The 21,956-nt window shown below is 41.5% G+C and overlaps 1 protein-coding gene across 1 annotated transcript in view; it reads left to right on the forward strand.

Moving 5' to 3' along the window:
- Positions 1-21,956, forward strand: part of FGD4 (FYVE, RhoGEF and PH domain containing 4) — a 277,447-nt gene that overhangs the window by 227,112 nt on the left and 28,379 nt on the right. Inside the window, exons 6-10 of the mRNA XM_066368922.1 lie at positions 6,247-6,392; positions 6,844-7,000; positions 10,841-10,979; positions 13,435-13,493; positions 13,809-13,955. Coding sequence (XP_066225019.1) covers positions 6,247-6,392; positions 6,844-7,000; positions 10,841-10,979; positions 13,435-13,493; positions 13,809-13,955 — 648 coding nt within the window. The remainder of the gene's footprint in view (positions 1-6,246; positions 6,393-6,843; positions 7,001-10,840; positions 10,980-13,434; positions 13,494-13,808; positions 13,956-21,956) is intronic.

Below are 21,956 nucleotides of genomic sequence, written 5' to 3' on the forward strand. Positions count from 1 at the left end.
TGAGGTAACACGAATTTTGGTGTAAGTCAAACCACACCCTAGGCCAGGGGTCTCAAACTCGCAGCCCGCCGAACAATTTTGTGCGGCCCGCAGACTAATCCACGAAGTTCAAAGTATTTTGGATAAAATTAAATAAGCCTAGGGGCCTACTTGTATTTTTCATTTCTCTAGCATCCTAGCTAGATATTAGCTTAGTTAACAGCAGTTGTGATGCGAACTTTTGTGACACTGAAAAGTGTCTGGTCCTTTTGTGACACTGAAAAGTGTTGTGTAACAGTTGCCTTTTGTAGACCTAGTGCGGCCCGCTGAACTGCTGTGATCTTGCTCTGCGGCCCACATGCTGAGTTGTTTGAGACCCCTGCCCTAGGCTGTCACTTACCTATCCTAACACAGTTGCAAAATCATAATCTAGAACAGAAAAACACAACTAAGCCACAGAAAAAAGAAAGGGACATAAATATACTGTACTCTACACTGTAATATAGTAACAGAAAAAATGAGTAAAGAGTTAAAAAAAAAAAAAAAAGCCTTACCTTTATTCCTGTGATTGGCTCGCACACTGCAAGGTGGGAGGGAGCGACCTATTGGGAGGAGGAAGCTGGAGAGGCAGGAGAAGCTGCAGAGGGTAATGGAGCTACTGGGTCAGGTGGATCAGGATTGCCTAAGGACCATGCAGGAGACGCTGGAGATGATTTTACCTGTACTACAGGTGTTTTACCCTGAGAAACAGCTGATATAGAGGGTACAGGATCTGTTGCAGACCTCTCTACCTTCTTAAAGAATTGTTCTAGCCTGACCAGGTGGTGGCGCAGTAGATAGAGCGTTGGACTGGGACACAGAGGACCCAGGTTCAAAACCCCAAGGTCGCCGGCTTGAGCACAGGCTCATCCACCTTGAGCGTGGGGTTGCTGGCTTGAGCCCAAGGTCACTGGCTTGAGTAAGGGGTTACTCACTCTGCTATAGCCCCCTGGTCAAGGCCCATATGAGAAAGCAATCAATAAACAACTAAGATGCCACAACAAAGAATTGATGCTTCTCATCCTCTTTCTTCCTGTCTGTCTGTCTGTCTCCCCTCCCCCCCTCCTCTCTCTGTCTCTGTCAAAATAAAAAAAAAGAATTGTTCCAGGCTAGTCTGGAAGGTTGATGACTTCTTCTCTTCCAAACTCTGCCTATGGCATTGCAAGGCATCCATAACAGCTCCGTAGACCTTACTGAATCTGTCATCGCTGGGGTCCTCAGCCTGAAATTTTGCCAACTCATCCTCTACCATAGAAACACCTGCCTGACCTGTGGTGGCGCAGTGGATAAAGCGTCAACCTGGAAACGTTGAGGTTGCCAGTTCAAAACCCTGGGCTTGCCTGGTCGGGGCACATATGGGAGTTGATGCTTCCTGCTCCTACCCCCCTTCTCTCCCTCTCTCTCTCTCTCTCTCTCTCTCTCCTCTCTATAATGAATAAATAAAAAAATCTTTAAAAAAACACCTCTGCCAGACCCTTGGTAGTAAACCTCTTGGGTTCTGGAGTTTCTATCTCTTCCTCTTCAATCAGCTGCTTCTCCAGCTGAATAAGGTCCTCAGCAGACAGCTCCTCTCCATGTGATGCCAGTAGCTCTGTGTCATCTATTGTGAAGTGATGGCTTTTCTCTTCTTCGAAGCACTACCATCTAAAAACTCTGACTTTTGTTTAGGAGCCATGATAAGGGCCAAAAAGTCACCAAAGCAACACAAATGGAACACACGCTTTTAACAGTCCAAAAGGGCGTAGGTAAGCATACTGGGGGACACCAACTCCCTCACTCATACGCTGCTTTACTGCGGATTCTTCCTCTGCACACAACCAAACCAGTTCGCCCACATAGTCCATTAGTACGGACAGTGCTAACGGCATAAACCAAAACACTCAGGTCTCAATTTTTTTAAGTTTTTATGAAGTGAGTGTCATAACCTCGAAACATCATATGTCAAGACTATTGTAACCTGAGGACCCTCTGTACTATTGTCTGAGATTATTTTGTTTTTGTTTTTTTGTTTAATCCCTTCACTTTTTTCACTCATCTCATCAATTACCCTCTCCTCTCACAGCTGTCAAGTATGTTCTCGGTATCTATGAGTCCTGTTTCTATTTTGTATGTTAGTTTATTTTGTCCATTAGATTCCACATATGAGTGGTGTAAATTCATGTGGTATTTGTTTTTGACTGACTGGCTTATTTCACTTAGCATAATACTGTCCAGGTCTATTCATGCTGTTGCAAAAGGTAAGATTTCCTTCTCTTGTACAGCCACGTAGTGTTTGTTTCGTTACATAAATGCACCACAGCTTTTCTATCCACTCACCTACTGATGGGCATTTGGGCTGCTTTCAAACCTTGGCTATCATAAACAATGCTGAAGTGAACACAAAGGTGCATATATTCTTTCAGAACAGTGTTTCTAGTTTCTTCAGATATATTCCCAGAGTGGAATCACTGTGTCATAAGGCAGTTCCATTTTTAACTTTTTGAGGAAACTCCATACTGCTTTCCACAGTGGCTACAGTGATCTACACTCTCATCAACAGTGCATGAGGGGGTTCCCTTTTTTCTACATCCTCACCAGTACTTGTTTGTTTGCTTGTTGGTAATAGCCATTCTGACAGGTGTGAGGTAATATCTCATTGTGGTTTAAATTTGTATTTCTTTAATGATTAGTGACATTAAGCATCTTTACATGTCTGTTGGCCCATCAGTATGTCTTCTTTCTAGAGAAATTTCTGTTCAGGCCCTTTGCCTATTTTCAAATTGGATTGTTTGGTTTTTGGTGTTGCATTTTTTAAGTTCTTTATAAATATCGGATTTTAAACCCTTATCAGATGTATCGAGGATATGTTCTCCCATTCTGTGGTTCGTCTTTTCAATTTATTGATAGTTTTCTTTGCTATGTAAAATTTTTAGTTTGATGTAGTTCTGTTTCTGTATTTTTGTTGTTGTCCTTGCTTGAAGAGATATGGCAGGAAATGTCCAAGATTTTACTGCCTATGGGTTTTTTTCTAGGATTTTTATGGTGTTGAGTCTAACATTTAAGTCTTTTTTTTTTTTTCTTTTTGCATTTTTCTGAAGCTGGAAACAGGGAGAGACAGTCAGACAGACTCCCGCATGCGCCCAACCGGGATCCACCCGGCACGCCCACCAGGGGCGATGCTCTGCCCATCCTGGGCGTCGCCATGTTGTGACCAGAGCCACTCTAGCACCTGGAACAGAGGCCACAGAGCCATCCCCAGCGCCCGGGCCATCTTTGCTCCAATGGAGCCTTGGCTGCGGGAGGGGAAGAGAGAGACAGAGAGGAAGGCGTGGCGGAGGGGTGGGGAAGCAAATGGGCGCTTCTCCTGTGTGCCCTGGCCGGCAATCGTACCGGGGTCCTCCGCACGCTAGGCCGACGCTCTACCGCTGAGCCAACCGGCCAGGGCAACATTTTAAGTCTTTAATTTAGTTTGAATTTATTCTTTTGTATGGTATAACAAAGTGGTCTAGTTTCATTTTTTTAACGAATCTGTCAAATATTCCCAACACCAATTATTGAATATACTATCTTTACCATATTGTATGTTTTTGCCTCCTTTGTCAAATATTAATTGACTATAAAGGTATAGATTTATTTCTGAGCTCTCTATTCTGTACCATTGACTTTTTCTGTTATTATGTCAGTACAATGCTATTTCAATTACTGTAGCCTTGTAGTATAGTTTGATATCAGGTAGTATGATTCCTCCAACTTCGTTCTCTTTCTCAGGATTGCTGTGACTATTTAGAGTCTTTGGTGGTTCCATATAAATTTTTGGAATATTTGTTCTAGTTCTGTTAAAAAGTTTTAAAATGTATCATAAGAGTACCTGTTGAAAAGTAAAGTCTCATAGTCTGACATCAGTGATAAAAGAATTAAGATAATTGGTAGATTGTCTGCTAATACAGACTCCTTTTAATAGAAGAAAACGTCACCATGTTTGAATGTCAGTTGTAAGAAGAATTGACCCACTTCTGCCATTGGAAAACTAGAACTTCATGGGAGTAGGTTGTCCTGTGCACACTCCCTGTCTTTGATTCCTAGAGTAAATAAACTGTTTCCCTGTTACAGTGAGCCCTAAGGGGCCACATTAAAGCTGTATTCTTTGCAGTAATGAGTTCATGACTCAAACATTCACTTTTCACAGAATTTCTCCATAAGTAAATCAATTTATGTTGAGCTTTCTTTTTCTTTATTATTTTGGTTTTTTTGTATTTTTCTGAAGTGAGAGGCAGAGAGACAGACTCCTGCATGCACCCAACAGGGATCCACCCAGCATGTCCACTAGGGGGCGATGCTCTGCTCATCTGGGCCATTGCTCTGTTGCACCTGGAGCCATTCTAGTGCCTGAGGCGGAGGCCATTGAGCCGTCCTTACCACCCCGGCCAACTTTGCTCCAATGGAGCCTTGGCTGCAGGAGGGGAAGAGAGAGACAGAAAGGAAGGAGAGGGGGAAGCGTGGAGAAGCAGATGGGTGCTTCTCCTGTGTGCCCTGGCCGGGAATCAAACCCAGGACTTCCACACACCAGGCGAATGCTCTAACCACTGTACCAACTGGCCAGGGCGAGCTTATTTTTTTGAAACTAATTTTCTCCTCATCAGGATCACATACCTGAAGCTTTTCGGAATTCCCATGGTGGAGATGTGTCTTTGTCTCTCACCCAATTTTGTCCCGGCCCCCCATTTTCCTGCCACAGTAGTTTGTTCAGCTATTGCTGACTTCAGAGAATTTTAGAGTCTAAATTACTACAATATCCATTTATTGAAGTCTCTAAGGATATAATTTTGTGTTATTTTTGCTTTCCAAAAAGATGAAATGGAGGTGAATTTAGAAAATTAACAACCATCTGGACATTATGAAGAAACAGACCTCCTTCTGTCCACATTTAACAGAAATACAAGTTGTATAGTAGCCCTTGTGGAGGATAGCTAAGATTGCAAACTCATTGGAGAACTGGAATATTCTTTTGTTCAGCCACTGACCAGCTATTTATTAAGCACCTTTTGTCTTATGGAAACTAAAGGATGATGTTCTCTCTCTCCAAGGAGTATACAGTTTTAATAGAAAAATGAGATTTATTCTAACAAATGAAAATAAAGGCACTATGGAATAAATGATATATAAATTATTCAAAACATAAACAGGAGTGGAACATACCACAGTTATTATATGTTTGTAGAAATTTTTTTAATCTCTTAACTCTACCTGTGGATAGGGAAGGTAAATCCTGTCAACCTCAACTGGAAATTTTCTAGCAGAAAAGGTTAACAGTCCCACAGAAAGAGGCATAGCCTGGGTTAGAGTCAACGTTTTCTAATTCTAATTCCTGGTTTTTCTCAATCAAAGCACATGCTCATTCCTACAGTTAAAAATTAATTTCTGCCTGACCAGGCGGTGGCGCAGTGAATAGAGCATCAGATTGGGATGCAGAGGTCCCAGGTTCGAAACCCTGAGGTCGCCAGCTTGAGCCCAAGGTTGCTGGCTTGAGCAAGGTGTCACTCGGTCTGCTCTAGCCCCCTGTTCAAGGCACATATGAGAAAGCAATCAATGAGCTACTAAGGTGCCACAACGAAGAATTGATGCTCTCATCTCTCTCCCTTCCTGTCTGTCTGTCCCTATCTCTCCCTCTCTCTGACTCTCTCTCTGTCTCTTTAAAAAAACAATTGATTTGGCCCTGGCCGGTTGGCTCAGCGGTAGAGCATCGGCCTGGCGTGCGGGGGACCTGGGTTTGATTCCTGGCCAGGGCACATAGGAGAAGCACCCATTTGCTTCTCCAACCCCCCCCCCCTCCTTCCTCTCTCTCTCTCTCTTCCCCTCCCACAGCTGAGGCTCCATTGGAGCAAGGATGGCCCGGGCGCTGGGGATGGCTCCTTGACCTCTGCCCCAGGCGCTAGACTGGCTCTGGTCGCAGCAGAGCGATGCCCCGGAGGGGCAGAGCATCGCCCCCTGGTGGGCAGAGCGTCGCCCCCTGGTGGGCGTGCCGGGTGGATCCTGGTCGGGTGCATGCGGGAGTCTGTCTGACTGTCTCTCCCCGTTTCCAGCTTCAGAAAGAAAAAAGAAAAAGAAAAAAAAAACCAATTGATTTCTTAAACCATTAATTTCCCCATGTATTCAACGAAAAGTTATTAAAGAACCCACTGTGTGACTAGCATAATGCCAAGTGAGAAGCCAATAAATTTGAAATAATGTTTGCTTTATTCTCTTGTTCAGGTATTTTATTGCAAACTATTGGAAGAGGCAAATCGAGGTTCATTTCCAGCAGAGATGGTGAACAAAATCTTTTCTAATATTTCATCAATAAATGCCTTCCATAGTAAATTCCTATTGCCAGAACTGGAGAAACGAATGCAAGAATGGTAAGAGGAGCAGATAGCGAATGATATGTCTCAGGCAGTCATGCTAGATGCTGTGTTATTCAGCTTTTAAATTGAGATGTTAATGTTACAGAGCTGTAGCCAAACATTTGTGCTAAATTTTTATTTTATAGACAAATAATAGAAGTTATTCTCATTCAACTTTAGTTGACTAGGATTTCATCTCTGCTCTCCAAACTATTTTGACTAGTGAAGATAAGATATTAGAGGTAAACTTGAGCTTCAAGATTTTCTTAGCATCTCTCTTTACTATGTCATTCTTAAACTTCTTTTAATTCTCTGCCTTCCTTCGTTGTCTGCTAATCTCACAGCAGAGTGTATCTGATTAAGAAATCACAGGGTGTGTGTAGGAAAGTGATTACTTCATTTGAAGTCCTGTTAATTCACTCATTCTGTAAGAAATCTTGATGACTTGCCTCTATATTTTACACAGGGAAACTACCCCTCGAGTTGGTGACATCCTTCAGAAATTGGCGCCATTCCTTAAGATGTATGGAGAATATGTGAAGGGATTTGATAATGCAATGGAATTGGTTAAAAACATGACAGAGCGTATTCCCCAGTTCAAATCAGTAGTCGAAGAAATTCAGGTAATATGACTCTTTTTTTCAAGGTTATGCATCAATTCTTTTACAAATTATAAAGTCTTCTACATATATAAAATTTAGATTGCACTATCTGTCCAAGACACCTAGCCAAATTCCATTTCACTTTGAATTATGCAAAAATCATCTGCAAAGTTAAAATATTTATTGAGTACATGCTATGTGTTGAGTAGTAAATTCTCCATTTGATTTTGAGACCATGAGAGTGGTTTGATTAGGGTCTATATAAAATACAAAGTGAATTCCCATTTAGTTCTGTGCCTTTTTGCATTGTTTTGGAGGTAGAGATGTTAGAATGAATATACATAAATGAATATAAAGAATGATTGCTGCCTGACCAGGCAGCGGCGCAGTGGATAGAGCATTGGACTGGTATGTAGAGGATCCATCCATGTTCAACCAGCTTGAGTGTGGGCTCGCCAGCTTGAGCACAGGGTCGCTGGCTTGAGCATGGGACCATAGACATGACCCCATGGTCGCTGGCTTGTAACCCAAGGTCGCTGGCTTGAGCAAGGGGCTATTTGCTCTGCTAGAGGCCCCACCCCCAGCAAGGCACATATGAGAAAGCAATCACTGAACAACTAAGGTGCCACAACAAAGAATTGATGCATCTCATCTCTCTTTCTTTCTGCCTGTCTGTCCCTGTCTGTCTCTCTCTCACTGTCTCTCTTGGTTAAAAAAAAAGGATTGCTATAAATTCTGACATTTTAAAAAACAATTATTCTCGATTTTTTTGTTACTTTGTTTGTATGTTCTGATTTTTAAAAAATTTATTACATCTGCATAATACATTTTTAATAATTGCATAGTAATTTCTATTTGATTCTCTAGCCAAAGTTGTTAATAATTATTATTTGCACCCTGGCCGGTTTGCTCAGTGGTAGAGCATCAGCCTGGCATGTGAAAGTCCCGAGTTCAATTCCCAGTCAGGCACACAGGAGAAGTGACCATCTACTTCTACACCACTCCCTCTCCCCTTCTTTCTCTCTCTCTCCCTCTTCCTCTCTCTCTCTCTCTCTCTCTTTCCCCATCCCACAGCCATGTCTTGAATGGTTCAAGCAAAGTTGACCCCGAGCACTGTGGAGGGCTTCATGGCCTCACCTCAGGGGATAAAATAACTTGGTTGCTGAGCAACAGAGCAGCGGCCCCAGATGGGCAGAGCATCACCTAATAGGGGGCTTGCCAGGTGGATCCCCATCAGCCACACATATGATATGAGAGTCTGTCTGTCTGCCTCCTTGCCTCTCACGTTATATAATATATAAATATATTCTTTGTTACAGTTTAAATCAGGAGTAGTCAACCTTTTTATACCTACCGCCCACTTTTGTATCTCTGTTAGTAGTAAAATTTTCTAACCGCCCACCGGTTCCACAGTAATGGTGATTTATAAAGTAAGAAAGTAACTTGACTTTATAAAATTTATAAAGCAGAGTTACAGCAAGTTAAAGTGTATAGTAATAATTACTTACCAAGTACTTTATGTCGGATTTTCGCTAAGTTTGGCAGAATAAATCTTTATAAAACAACTTACTATAGGTAAATCTATCTTTTTATTTATACTTTGGTTGCTCCACTACCACCCATCATGAAAGCTGGAATGCCCACTAGTGGGTAGTAGGGACCAGGTTGACTACCACTGGTTTAAATATTTAAACAGGGCCTGACCTGTGGTGGTGCAGTGGATAAAGCCTTGACCTGGAAATGCTGAGGTCTCCGGTTCAAAACCCTGGGCTTGCCTGGTCAAGGCACATATGGGAGTTGATGCTTCCAGCTCCTCCCCCCTGTCTCTGTCTCTCTCCTCTCTAAAATGAATAAATAAATAAAAATAAATAAATAAAATAAATATTTAAACAGAATTCTTTAGGTTACATAAGATTCTGGGGTTGGAGATTCTGTTGCTCCTTGACTATTCTCTTTTGTGGTTTCTTTTCCATATGTTCCTGTGAGATAGTATATTCAAGATGTTAACATGGAACTTGTTGCATAGTAAATGCTCACTACACGATTATGGTGGTGGTGTTTATTATTTTATTAAATCTTAAATCTACGGTATCTCTCATCTCCATATTATGAGGATTGTGAAAGGAACAATGGATTAAGAATCAACTAACCTAGTTTAGAATCCTAGTCTGCTGCTTACAATCATTTGACCTCAGAAAACTCTCCCAACTCTTCTGAGCCACAGTTCCTTTATATACAAATTTTGGGATCAGTAATATTTTCCTGGAGATATATGTATACATACACTCAATAGATTTGTTAGAGAAAATCAAACGAGATAGCTACACTTATAAATATTTATTAAGCAAAGCCCTCATCTTCCATACTAATTTCAGGCTCCTTTTACTTTTCCTCGTGTACAATACTAACTTCCAAACTAGTTTCCCCACATTTCCCTAAAGCCACATTGCAGTAGGTTGATCTTAATGGCTCTCTAATGGTATTACTCCCCTGCGTGAAAACCTGCTTTAGGTGAAACAATACTAACCCCAATTTGGCATTGTTAACCCAGATTACTGTTTCTTCTTTATCATTTATCATTTCCCTACAGTATATACTGCTCACAAAAATTAGGGGATATTTCAAAATGAATATGAAGCAATAAAAGAAGCATTTTTTTTTTATTAAACAAGAACATCAGAAAAACAAACAAGTCAAAGAAAGTTGTTTGATTATGCAAATGAGATGCAAAACCAACTTTTATTTCATTGGTGAAAATGCACTGTACAAAAGGCTGAAAGTACTGGAGTATCTGCACGTTCCCTGATCCTCTAATTTTTGTGAGCAGTGTATTATTTGCCAACACAACTCATGTGTTCCTTTTTACTGGACATGTTTCATGCCCTACTCTCTTAGGCCTGTTATCCAAGGTCCCTCGATCTTTACTTGCCTCCTGGTCTTCCTCACTTTTCTTACCATCCAAAGGCTGCCCTCTCCAAGTTCACATTTAATGCTCCTTTCTCTACGAAGCCTTTGGTTTGTTTGCTTTAAATACAAACATCATGTCTTAATACAACCCTGCAGTGCTTTAATCTTGGTATGAGTTCAATAAATATGTTAAAAAGATTCATGCTTTCTTTAATATAAACAAGAACACACTTTTTAAGTAATATTTTCCCTTTCTTATGTTAACAGTTCATTGAAAACAAATGTTGTAGGCTCAATTTCAACCGAGAAAAAAAATCTATTTACAGAGGTTGGTTTCTAATGGAAAAGAATGCCATGACCTAATGAAAAATTAAAACTTTCTGACAGATAATAAGATGATCAGATCTTGTCATTCTTCCATGAGAATCTCTTTTAAGTTCAAAGAAAATGACATTTGTGGTAGGCTTATTATAAAATGGTTTCTGCTGAGTCCAAAGTCATTTAATGAAGTTGTTCTTAGTGAGCTCATTAAATACATAGATGCTTCTTTTGAAAATCTCTGGAGTGTGATTTAATAATATGACCTCACAGACCCTTGTAGTGAATAATGGAAGTAGTTGCCAGCAGTGTGGAATTTCTGTGCTTAAAATTCTGCTTGATTTTCCTTTCTGTTCCTATGTTAGGTGGGTGGTCCTCAAACTGTAATGGAAGAATCTGGGGTGTTTTAAAACACACATGCCCTGGCTATAACCTCAAAGATTGTAGTTTCATAGATTGGAATGGGGTTCAAAATGCCCATTTTGAATAGCACCCCAGCTATATGTAATGCAGGTGATGCCCAGACCATACTTTGTAGAGAGACACTGCCCTTGATGAAAGTGCTGTATTACGGTGACCTTTTAGACTGGCTAACCTAATTTTTACATCTTTCTTTACAAACCTTTCTAATTACAGAAACAGAAGATCTGTGGGAACTTGACTCTGCAGCATCACATGCTAGAACCTGTTCAGCGGATTCCCCGGTATGAGATGCTCCTTAAGGACTACCTGCGGAAATTGCCCCCTGACTCTCCAGACTGGAATGATGCGAAAAGTAAATGCTTTCCCCGCTCTTTCCATTATGGGATAATTTAGTGGCCAAGCAGCCTTGTGATTTCAAAGCAAGATAGATCTCATAGCCACTTCAGTAAAATATTGGTGCCAGAAAATAATCTCACCGGAAATTATTATCAGCACCTCAATTAGGCAAGCACTTGAAAGCGATGCGAATCACATTTGTCATGCTGGCTTCACATGAATTATTAACTCTGAAAAACAGTCTCTAAGACATGTGGAATAGCAATACACCCTTGCCTTCTCACAGGAAGAATGCAACCATTCACAATTGCTAGTGCTGCTGGGTAATAATTAGATAGATTGATGCATACCAAGAAAATTTGTTGGCATTTATTATATAAAAATCACCTAAGCAGAGTTGGCTCTATTTGCTCAGAAGAGAAAATGGTGCAATTTAGTGTCAGTTAACATTTTCCCTGAGAAAAACTTTATTCCTATTCTGCTAATTATCTTTTATTTTTTAAGACTTGTTATTTATATCTTTTAGATCATAAATGAAGGCTCCTTTTAAGGGTCAAGAATTTCAATAATAATTTTACTTTCTCACATACTTAAAAATAATCGATTAGCTGCGAAGGTAAGAATGAAAGTTAAGAAGTAGAAACGGGTTAGTATTCAGTGAGTGTGCATACTGCATGTGCAGTCTTAAAGCACTGCTACTTCCCCTAATAATTTCTTTTCTTCTCTTATAAATGAACCTTGCTAAGAAACAAGGAACACAAACCACAGTTTTGTCTGGAGCCTGGGTAGTGTTTTGTTTTGTTTTGTTTTTTTGTTTGTTTGTTTTATTTTTTTATAAACTACCTTTCGGTATACTGGTGTTTTATTTTTTTTTTTAATTTTATTCATTTTAGAGAGGAAAGAGAAAGGGAGAGGGAGAGAGGAGAGAGAGACAGAGAGAGAAGGTGGGGAGGAGCAGGAAGCATCAACTCCCATATGTGCCTTGACCAGGCAAGCCCAGGGTTTCGAACCGGCGACCTCAGCATTTCCAGGTCGACGCCCCATCTACTGCGCCACCACAGGTCAGGCTGGGTAGTGTTTTGAACACAGGCTGTCTCTGATTCGTTCCTCCCACCGTCCAAGTGAGTCAGTGACCACAGGAACCTCTCTTTTCCCTTTCTCTTTCTTCAGTTTAGATCTCTCGTGACCTGCTTCCTTCCCTGTTTTATTTCATCTCTGTTTTCCACTCACCTGGCCTGGGAGCTGGTGTTCAGGGCAGACGTGGCAGTCGGGTTGGAGGTGGGAATCCACGCTGCTCCTCAGACTGGGCTCCGGGCAGTGGCCCCTGTCTTGTTTTGTTTCCTTCCATCGTGGATTCTGTCTGGAATGAACAGAAAGAATTGCCCAAATCAGCATGGTTCTGCAAAATGTGAATTAAAATTCTGTTTCTTCTATACTCAAAGAGTTGGACTTGTAAGGTGCCAATGTCAAAGATGACAAAGTCAGTAAGGGGATGGTGAGTTTTGTTGCTCATTTTGATTTCCTGTTGCTGCTTACAGTACTCAGGAAATCCCTAAAAGTAGGGAAAGCAACAAAGTGTGTTCTGTTCGGCAGTGCAACAAGGAAGACAGGTGATAAAATTGTTGTAGCAGAATTACCCCAACTAGCATTCACAAGATGGTGAAGAAAGGCAGAGAGCAGGACACAAGGTAGGGTTGAGAGAACTCCCTGGGGTCAAGCCAGCAGGAGGCTTCAGCTTCCACTCTTCACCAGTGGTCCCTGACCTCTGGCCTTGCTCATGCCAGGAGTTCCCATCCCCATCTGTGAACCACCAGCCCCAGCAACAAAACCCTTCGTAGCATCTTTCACCTGGCCAAGGCTACAACTGTGCTCGTCTTTTCTCCAAGAATGTTGGTTATGCTGAGTCGTAAATTGCTTATGAAAGCAAATAAAATGATGCCACTGAAATGTAGAAAGTTGAGTCAGAGGACTTAAGTTCAAATGTGGCCCTTTAGTATCACAGTTTTGTGTGACCTTAGGCAGGGTGCATCACTCTCCATTTCTTTTTATCTTAAATGGAACTAATATACTTTTCTATTCAGGGTTGTGTAAGAAGTGATTGACATAATACCTATGAAAGCACCTGGCAGACTGCCTTGTCCCAAGCTAGTGTACACGGTTTTTGTTGATTTTGAAAGTTCCCTTATGGTTTAAATATACCTAGAAACCTAGTCATTGTATATGACATTTTTACGTGGAAATACCCTGCAAGTTCCAAGTATTAATCTACTTACAAATGAACGTTTCAAAGTATCCAGTTTGTAAACGGATAGAAATTGCCACTGCTTTTATTGTGTATCTTTGGTCTCAGATTTCTGCTTCTTTTTTTCTTCCAGATCTCTTATTGTTGTATAAAATGTATGTCATTCAGCTATCTAGTAGCAGAGTAAGGACAACACATGTTTATTTTCTTTTCTTTTTCCTCCATTTAGAATCACTTGAAATTATCTCTACCGCAGCAAGCCATTCTAATAGTGCAATAAGAAAAATGGTAAGTGGTTTTCAGAGGAGACAAGACTCTTCTAGTTAGGTAATTGTCAGTAATATAACCTAATATTATCTAAGATTTGGGTTCAAATGAATTGCTACAGATAAACAAAAAAAGATTGTTTATAAACTGTTTAGTGTTATCTGTAGTAATCTCCTAGGTTTTAGTTTCCTCATAACCAACCTATCAAAATTTATGCCTTGTTCCAATCGCTTCTGAATTATTCCTGTTTTAGCTAAGCTTGTTGTATTATTAAAGCCACTGAGGTGAAACCTCCTCGTATTTGATCTTGCTGTGTTCTATTTTTTAATTTCCTAGGAGAACCTAAAGAAACTCTTAGAGATTTATGAAATGCTGGGAGAAGAAGAAGACATTGTAAATCCTTCCAATGAACTAATAAAAGAAGGACAGATCCTTAAACTAGCTGCTCGGAACACATCTGCACAAGAACGCTACCTTTTCTTAGTGAGTATTGTGGTGTGAGCAAATCATATGAGAATGATTTATAAACGTTGTATTATATACATCTTGGAAAAGTGGGATGCTTCCTTACGTACCAAAACAGTTCTGTCTAAGCTGGTGTAGTCACCACTGTTAAGGTTCCACATGTGGGATATCTTTAGTACCTGAAACTTGTTCTTTCAAGGACATAAGTCTTCTGTTTATTTTCCATGTGTAATTTACTTTATTAACACATACTGAAGACAGTTCAGCCTTTCCATGATGATCACAGCCATTAGTGTTGTATGTAAGGCTAATACATGTTGTAAAGCATGTATGACATGCTTTCTAGAATCCTCCTTTTCTTGTTTCAGATTCTCTTTCCATTCATTCTTACAGTCTAGATGGTATCACTTCTTGGATGTTATGTCAACGTATTATTTCATGACAACAGTTCTCTTCCTAATCATCTCTAAACACTAGTCTTTTCCAAGTGAGAGGAGGGAATAAAAAAAAGACAGACTTTTGCATGCGCCCTAACTGGGATTCACACGGCAACCCCTCTCTGGGGCCAATGCTATGCCCATCTCAGGCTGTGCTCTCAACCAAGCTATTTTTAGCATGGAGACAGGGGCTCCATGGAGCCATCCTCAGCTCCCAGGGCCAACTCACTTGAACCAATCAAGCCATGGCAGCAAAAGGGGAAGAGAGAGTGGCGGGGCGGGGGGTGGGGGGGAGGTGGAGAAGCAGATGGTTGTTTCTCCTGTGTGCCCTGACTGGGAATCAGACCTGGGACATCCACACACTGGGCTGACGCTCTACCACTGAGCCAACCAGCCAGGGCTCTAACCACTACTTTTCAATTATCTGGTTTGAAGAAGTACATAAACAACTTTGGAAAACTTGTGCCTAAAATATCTGTATGACAAGTACATGAGTTTGCTATTTAGTTCCTTTTCACTGCAGTCAGTCCCTGTCCCTTCCTTTACTTCCTGGAAATGACAATTAGTCTGGGGTCTATCTGAAATGTAAGAGCTCTTCCTGGGGTATCCAGGCCATTTATTTTTAGTCACTGGTAATCCCAGCTCCTTTTCATATCTAGTGATATGATAATAATCATAGGAATAGCTAACACTGAGTAACAATAAGCTGTTGTAAAGTACCGTAACTTCCGCGGGTTTACGTAGAGACACCAAGTCCAAATGAATTTTTGAAGAGTTTTATTAATAGGAGGAGATTTATTAATAAGCCAGCTGCATATGACAAACACAGGGTATAGCTGACCCAAATCATGCAGTGTCCAATATAGCTCTGAGGCTAGTTATATACACTTGATCACATACAGGGTGGGGAGAAAAGGAGGAGGAGGGGAGCATGACAATCATTTACAAGCTTATAACATTCATCTGTAGCAATGGTAGTCAACCTAGTCCCTACTGCCCACTAGGGGGCGTTCCAGCTTTCATGGTGGGCAGTAGCAGAGCCACCAAAGTATAAATAAACAGATAGATTTAACTAGAGTAAGTTGTTTTATAAAGATTTATTCTGCCAAACTTAGCGAAAATCTGACATAAAGTACTTGGTAAGTAATTATTATTATATGCTTTAACTTGCTGTTAACTCTGCTTTATAAATTTTATAAAGTCAAGTTACTTCCCTACTTTATAAATCACCATTACTGTGGAATTGGTGGGCGGTTAGAAAATTTTACTACTAACAGAGATACAAAAGTGGGCAGTAGGTATAAAAAGGTTGACTACACCTGGTCTATAGGATCTATAAAAACATTCCTATATATTAAAATTTATAAGGTAACACAATAGGGAAGGATGTCGTTTTACATACCAAAAGACATCTCCAAATCTTTTAGTGTCCATCTGTCATCCCTTTGTCTAGAGGTACATACATCAATCACATGTTTTCAGGATGGGAGGAGGCTTACATGATGTCAAAGGATAAGTGTTTGTAAATTGTCCATTAAAGAGAAAGAATGGGGAGAGGAAAGGATTATTTAAATCTTTCCTCCTTCTCTAGCACCTGGCTTGCTGTTTCCCTCTTTCCTCACAGGTGTGGGGAAGGAAGGGGGTCCAAGTCTCCTTCCTCTTTTCATTCAAAACCTAGTACAAAAACCTCTCCATTTACAATTCAATGCTATGGGCCATCCTGAGCTGGTGTGAATCACACACAAGTATAAAAATCATATTTACAAAAATGTCTCTATATGCTTAGCCTAAATTATAAAATGCCTTTTAAGCTTCTTAGTAAAAGGAGGTTTCTTATCTCAGTACATAGTATGTCCAGGAAACTCCCACATTCCTCTCCCTTCATTCTCCACAGAAAGGAGGGTTCAAGAAACCTGACTCTTCCTCCTAGAATATTAATACTAAGTTTTGCAGTTCTTTGGTACCTTACCACAGAGCTACTCAAATAAGCTACTGTACAATAACTCAGTAACTGATAGCTATTATTACAGTTGTTATTACAGGCAAAGAAACAGACATTGGTAAAGAGGCTGCCCAGTGACTGGCACATGATTATAGTCTCAAGATGTCACATTGGGCTTTTCTGCTGCAAGGTTGCCATCTCACCACTATAAAATGAGTTGTCATGGGGGGGGGCGTAGAAGTTTCTATGATCTACAGCCTCCTTTTAAAAGAAAAATTTATAGGAACTAATTGTCATGTGGAGGAGTGTTCTCATTTTTGAAAAAGAACATCTGGTCACCATATGACCTAGCAGTTCTACTCCAAGTTTGTGTAACTCAAGAAAATGGAAAACATATGCCTATACGAAACTTGTGCATGAGTGTGCACGGCAAAATTATTCTATATACTAGCCAAAAAGTGGAAACAAATGTTCAGAGACTGATGAAATGGTAAACGAATGGTGGTATATCCATGCAGTGGAATATGAGATGGCAAGACAAAGGAGTAAACTATATGCTGCATGGATGAACTTTGGAAACGCTGTGCCAAGTGAAAGAGGTCCTTCCTGAAAGCCCACACTATATGATTCCATTTATAAGACATGTCCAGACATTCAGGTAAATATATAGAGGTAGGCTGTAAGTTGGCGTTGCCTAGGGTTGGTGGGGAGAAGGAAATGGACACAAGTCCGCTGTTTGGAGTCACGAAATATTCTGGAATTAGATAGTAGTGAGCATTGCACAATTTATTGGTTATACAAAAAACAATGAATTACACATTTTAAAAGGGCTTGGTTTATGGTATATAAACTATATTTTAATATATTTTTTTAAAATATGCCTGACCTGTGGTGGCGCAGTGGATAAGACTTCAACCTGGAATGCTGAGGTCACCGGTTCAAAACCCTGGGCTTGCCGGGTCAAGGCACATACAAGAAGCAACTGTAATAAGTTGATGCTTCCTGCCCCTTTCCCCCGTTCTCCTCTCTTTCCTCTCACTAAAATCAGTAAATAAAATCCTAAAATAATAATAAAAATAAGGCCCTGGTCGGCTGGCTCAGTGGTAGAGCGTCGGCCTGGCATGCGGGGGACCCGGGTTCGATGCCCGGCCAGGGCACATAGGAGAAGCGCCCATTTGCTTCTCTACCCCCACCCTCCTTCCTCTCTGTCTCTCTCTTCCCCTCCCGCAGCCAAGGCTCCATTGGAGCAAAGATGGCCCGGGCGCTGGGGATGGCTCCTTGGCCTCGGCCCCAGGCGCTAGAGTGGCTCTGGTCACGGCAAAGCGACGCCCTGGAGGGGCAGAGCATCGCCCCTGGTGGGCGTGCCGGGTGGATCCCGGTCGGGCGCATGCGGGAGTCTGTCTGACTGTCTCTCCCCGTTTCCAGCTTCAGAAAAATACAAAAAAAATAATAAATAAATAAATAAATAAATAAATTTTTTAAAATATAGATTTTAAAGCCAGTAACCATTGCCACCATCACAGCCACCTGGCCCACACAGGTTCGCATTGGATTCGGAAAGTCGGTAATGAAACAATGGAGCCAAGAACTGGTGGGCCATCATCTGTAATCCTAGCTTGCACCTGACGGGCAAGTAAAAACACACACTGGGCTCCAAAACCCACTCACTCAGTGCTCACAAAGCTACTGACTTATCCGAGTTTCCTAGAATCAAAGGTTTCTAGCTCACTAGCCTTATTCACCTCTGTTCCCCATCTCCTTCTCTCTGCACAAACTCTGCACAAACTGGCTTCTCCTTCAGCACTCTGCCATCTTGGCTGCTTCTCCTCTCCTCCACGTGGCCTTTCTCTGCTCTCCTCCCTGCTCTCTGCCCTCCTCCTAGAACACAATCACTCTTCTCCCGGAACAACGTGATCTCTCTTCCTTTTAAAACCTTTTGGCGTGAAAGCCCTCCCCCAACACACATTAATATAATCACGCCCATCCCAAGCAAGAAGGGCAAATAATATTATCACCTAGGCTACGGGCTGCCACGTGGACAGCACCATCTTTAACAAAGTGAGCATAATATATTTTATCTGCCCAACATAGATATTGTCCAAATTGACTATAAAAATCATTTAAACTTAACAGAAGTATGTCAGCTTTCAGAAGTTATAAAGAGCTAAACATATATCAGGGACATGGGATGTCCTTTCAAGATTCAGAGATCTATTTATTTTGAAATGTAGATTTTGTTATTCAGGTACGGTGAGGCCGGCAGACTGGAGATGACAACCAGTGAAAAGGTAGCTATACTTACAGATGCCGAAAGGAGGGTTATTCCACCCCAGGGGCGGGGGGCTACACAAGAAGGCACCAGAGTCAGGAAGCAGAGGGAACAGGCAGGAGACATGAGCAAGAGCTTTTATTGCGGTTTCTGCATAAAGGGATGGGCAAGGCAAGGGCAACAGCCTCGGATGCCCAGTGTACCCAGCTTTATCTGACTCTGGGACTCAGGGGGTGGTGTTAGGACCTGGCCCCAGGGTGATTAGGGCTGGGGAATTCTGACTCAGCGTGTGAGAGCCTGATAAAGGAGGTGGTCGGAGTATGTGGGCTCTGGATAGGTTAGTTTCCATATGAAAGGAATGCTTGTAGGTGCATTTAGGTCCCTGGGCATTGGGCAACCTGAGAGGGGCAGTCCCTCCTGGTGTCAGCAAGGACCCAAGATCAAAGTGCATCAAAAAGTATCAAAAATTCAGATTAAAAGACATGCATAGTCTACCCTCCTCTCACTTGGAAAAAGAAGAAAAAAAAAAAGGCCATTCATAATAAAACACTATTCTGGGCAAGATGCCTGGGTGTCAACTTCTTTTCTTGTCTTTACCCAGCCTGCAGGTGCTTAGCTGATTTTTCTTTCCCCTCTTTTCCATTAGTCTTATAGTTTCTACAGCAGTTGCCTTAGTTTAATTTTCACATCTAAAAATTTTTCTGGTGCCTGACCTGTGGAGGCGCAGTGGATAAAGCGTTGACCTAGAAATGCTGAGGTCACCGATTCGAAACCCTGGGCTTGCCTGGTCAAGGCACATATGGGAGTTGATGCTTCCTGCTCCTCTCCCTTCTCTCTCTCTCTTTCTCTCTCTCTCTCTCTCCCTCTCTCTCTCCTTTCTAAAATGAATAAATAAAATAAAAATAAATATTTTAAAATTTTTTTCTGGCAATAGTTTTAGGTTGCGTACCTCGATGCAGATCCAAGTCAAGCAGTTCTCTGGAGGACAGGTGGCAAAGAGCCTTCGGGGACCCAGCTTGTTCCAGTTCCTGTCAGCTGGCAGACAGCCTGTGATGCCACTGCCTCCAGGGAGAGTACAGTCACACGGCAGGAATATTAGGAAAGCCCCATTCATCTCTTGAAGACCATTTAGAAGCATTTCCTCTAGTGTCTTTTTCTTTTAATCCTTCTGCTCTGATCAGGGACTTGTCAATCTCGCCTCTGGCCAGCACCCAGCACCCTTTCATTCCCATGCAGCATGTTGGTTTTTTCATACCTGGAAACATTGGAAGTACCATTTTTATTTTATTTTCTCTCCAGAAAGAAAGTGAGGACTGGTATTCTTTTTGTCTGAAAAGCCAATTCTGTTTAGACTCTTATTTTGGCCTTTGAGTCTTCATGTGTTTTGCAGATTTGCTTGCCTTCACACCATTTTTTTAAATGGCAATGGTGTGATATTCTGTTAATTAAGTAAAAAACCATACCTGACACCTGAAAGTTAAAAAAAAATATATTAAGTTATCCTGTAGAGGTTTTATTTTTGGCTCTTTGGAGTTCTATTTTTTATTTCCTTGTAGCTTGACAGATTTAGATTTTTTTCCCCTTATTTTACATTGAATATAGACCAGGCTCCAGAAATTTCTTCAATAATGTACTTTTTACTTTCTCACACAAACTTTAATTAAACAGTCACTAGTGAGACATGAAATTAAATTATTTCATTCAAGTAAACATATTTTAAATAACTTGAAATGAACAGTTAAGGAACAATAGAGAGCAAGAAGGGGACGTCCCTAACTTTTAATACAGTTGAGACTTGCTTCTAGGTTTCGGGCCGACCTGGCACTTCTAGAGCAGCCCGCTCACCAGGCATTGCTTTGTCAGTTGTTCCTCCGAAGCTGTGGGCAAGGGACCAAAAGGAACCCCCTACACTGAAAAGGAAAGTTGATCTAATCAGTTACAGTTGCTCTAACTTCCTTTTTCAGTACCAAGTGGAAACCCAGAAATGAGGTGACAGTGGCTTTTGCCACAAGAGCAAGGTTCACAGAGAGGAGCAGTACTATCTAGCTCATTCCTTTACATCTGTGGCATCTACGTCTTTGTAAGCAATATTTTATATCCTTCCCGAGCTCCCAACTTCACCTCTAGGAAGAAGAAAAAGGGTATTGATTGACTAGAATTAGATTGTGACCTGAGGTATAAAAGGTTATTATATAGTTATTGACAATTTGGACTGTGAATTTCCACTTATTAAGAATATAACAGGGGGCCTGACCAGGTGGTGGCTTAGTGGATAGAGCGTTGGACTGGGATGCGGAGGACCCAGGTTCAAGACCCCGAGGTTGCCAGTTTGAGCACGGGCTCATCTGGTTTTAGCAAAGCTTATCAGCTTGGACCCAAGGTCACTGGCTCGGGCAAGGGGTTACTGAGTCTGCTGAAGGCCCACGGTCAAGGCACATATGAGAAAGCAATCAATGAACAACTAAGGTGTCGCAACGCGCAATGAAAAACTAATGATTGATGCTCCTCATCTCTCTGTTCCTGTCTGTCTGTCCCTGTCTATCCCTCTCTCTGACTCTCTCTCTGTCTTGGAAAAAATAAAAATAAAAAATATTTTAAAAAAAAGAATATATCGGGGGGCCTGACCAGGCAGTGGCACAGTGGATAGAGCGTTGGCCTGGAACACAGAGGACCCAGGTTCAAAGCCCTGAGGTCGCTGGCTTGCGTGTGGGCTTACCAGCTTGAGCACGGGCTCACTGGCTTAAGCATGGAATCATAGACATAACCCCATGGTCACTGGCTTGAGCCCAAGGTCACTGGCTTGAGCAAGGGGTCACTTACTCTGCTGTAGCCCCCCAGTCAGGGTACATATTGGAGGGCAATCAATGAACAACTAAGGTGCTGCAATGAAGAATTGATGCTTCTCATCTCTCTTCCTTCCTGTCTGTCTGTCCTTATCTCTTCCTCTCTCTTTGTCTCTTGTAAAAAAAAAAGATGTAACGGGAGCCTGACCTGTGGTGTCTCAGTGGATAAAAGCGTTGACCTGGAAGGCTGAGGTCGCTGGTTTGAAACCCTGGGCTTGCCTGGTCAAGGCACATATGGGAGTTGATGCTTCCTGCTCCTCCCCACTTCTCTCTCTCTCTCTCTCTCTCTCTCTCTCCCTCTCCCCTCTTTATCTAAAAATTAATACAGTAAATAAAATCTAAAAAAAAAATGTAACAGGGGAAATGTAATCTTGAAAGCATGAAAGAGAAAGAGGAACATGTCATTTATTATGAGGTAGTTTGTCACCTCATATGGATATAACTACAAAAAGCAAATGCTAAGAGCTTCCGTATTCATGAACTTCTGTTTCTATAAAATAACCAGACTTTGATGAGCTTTATAAAGTG

This window comes from Saccopteryx leptura, chromosome 2 (assembly GCF_036850995.1).
Source record: "Saccopteryx leptura isolate mSacLep1 chromosome 2, mSacLep1_pri_phased_curated, whole genome shotgun sequence".
Classification (NCBI taxonomy): Eukaryota; Metazoa; Chordata; class Mammalia; order Chiroptera; family Emballonuridae; genus Saccopteryx; species Saccopteryx leptura.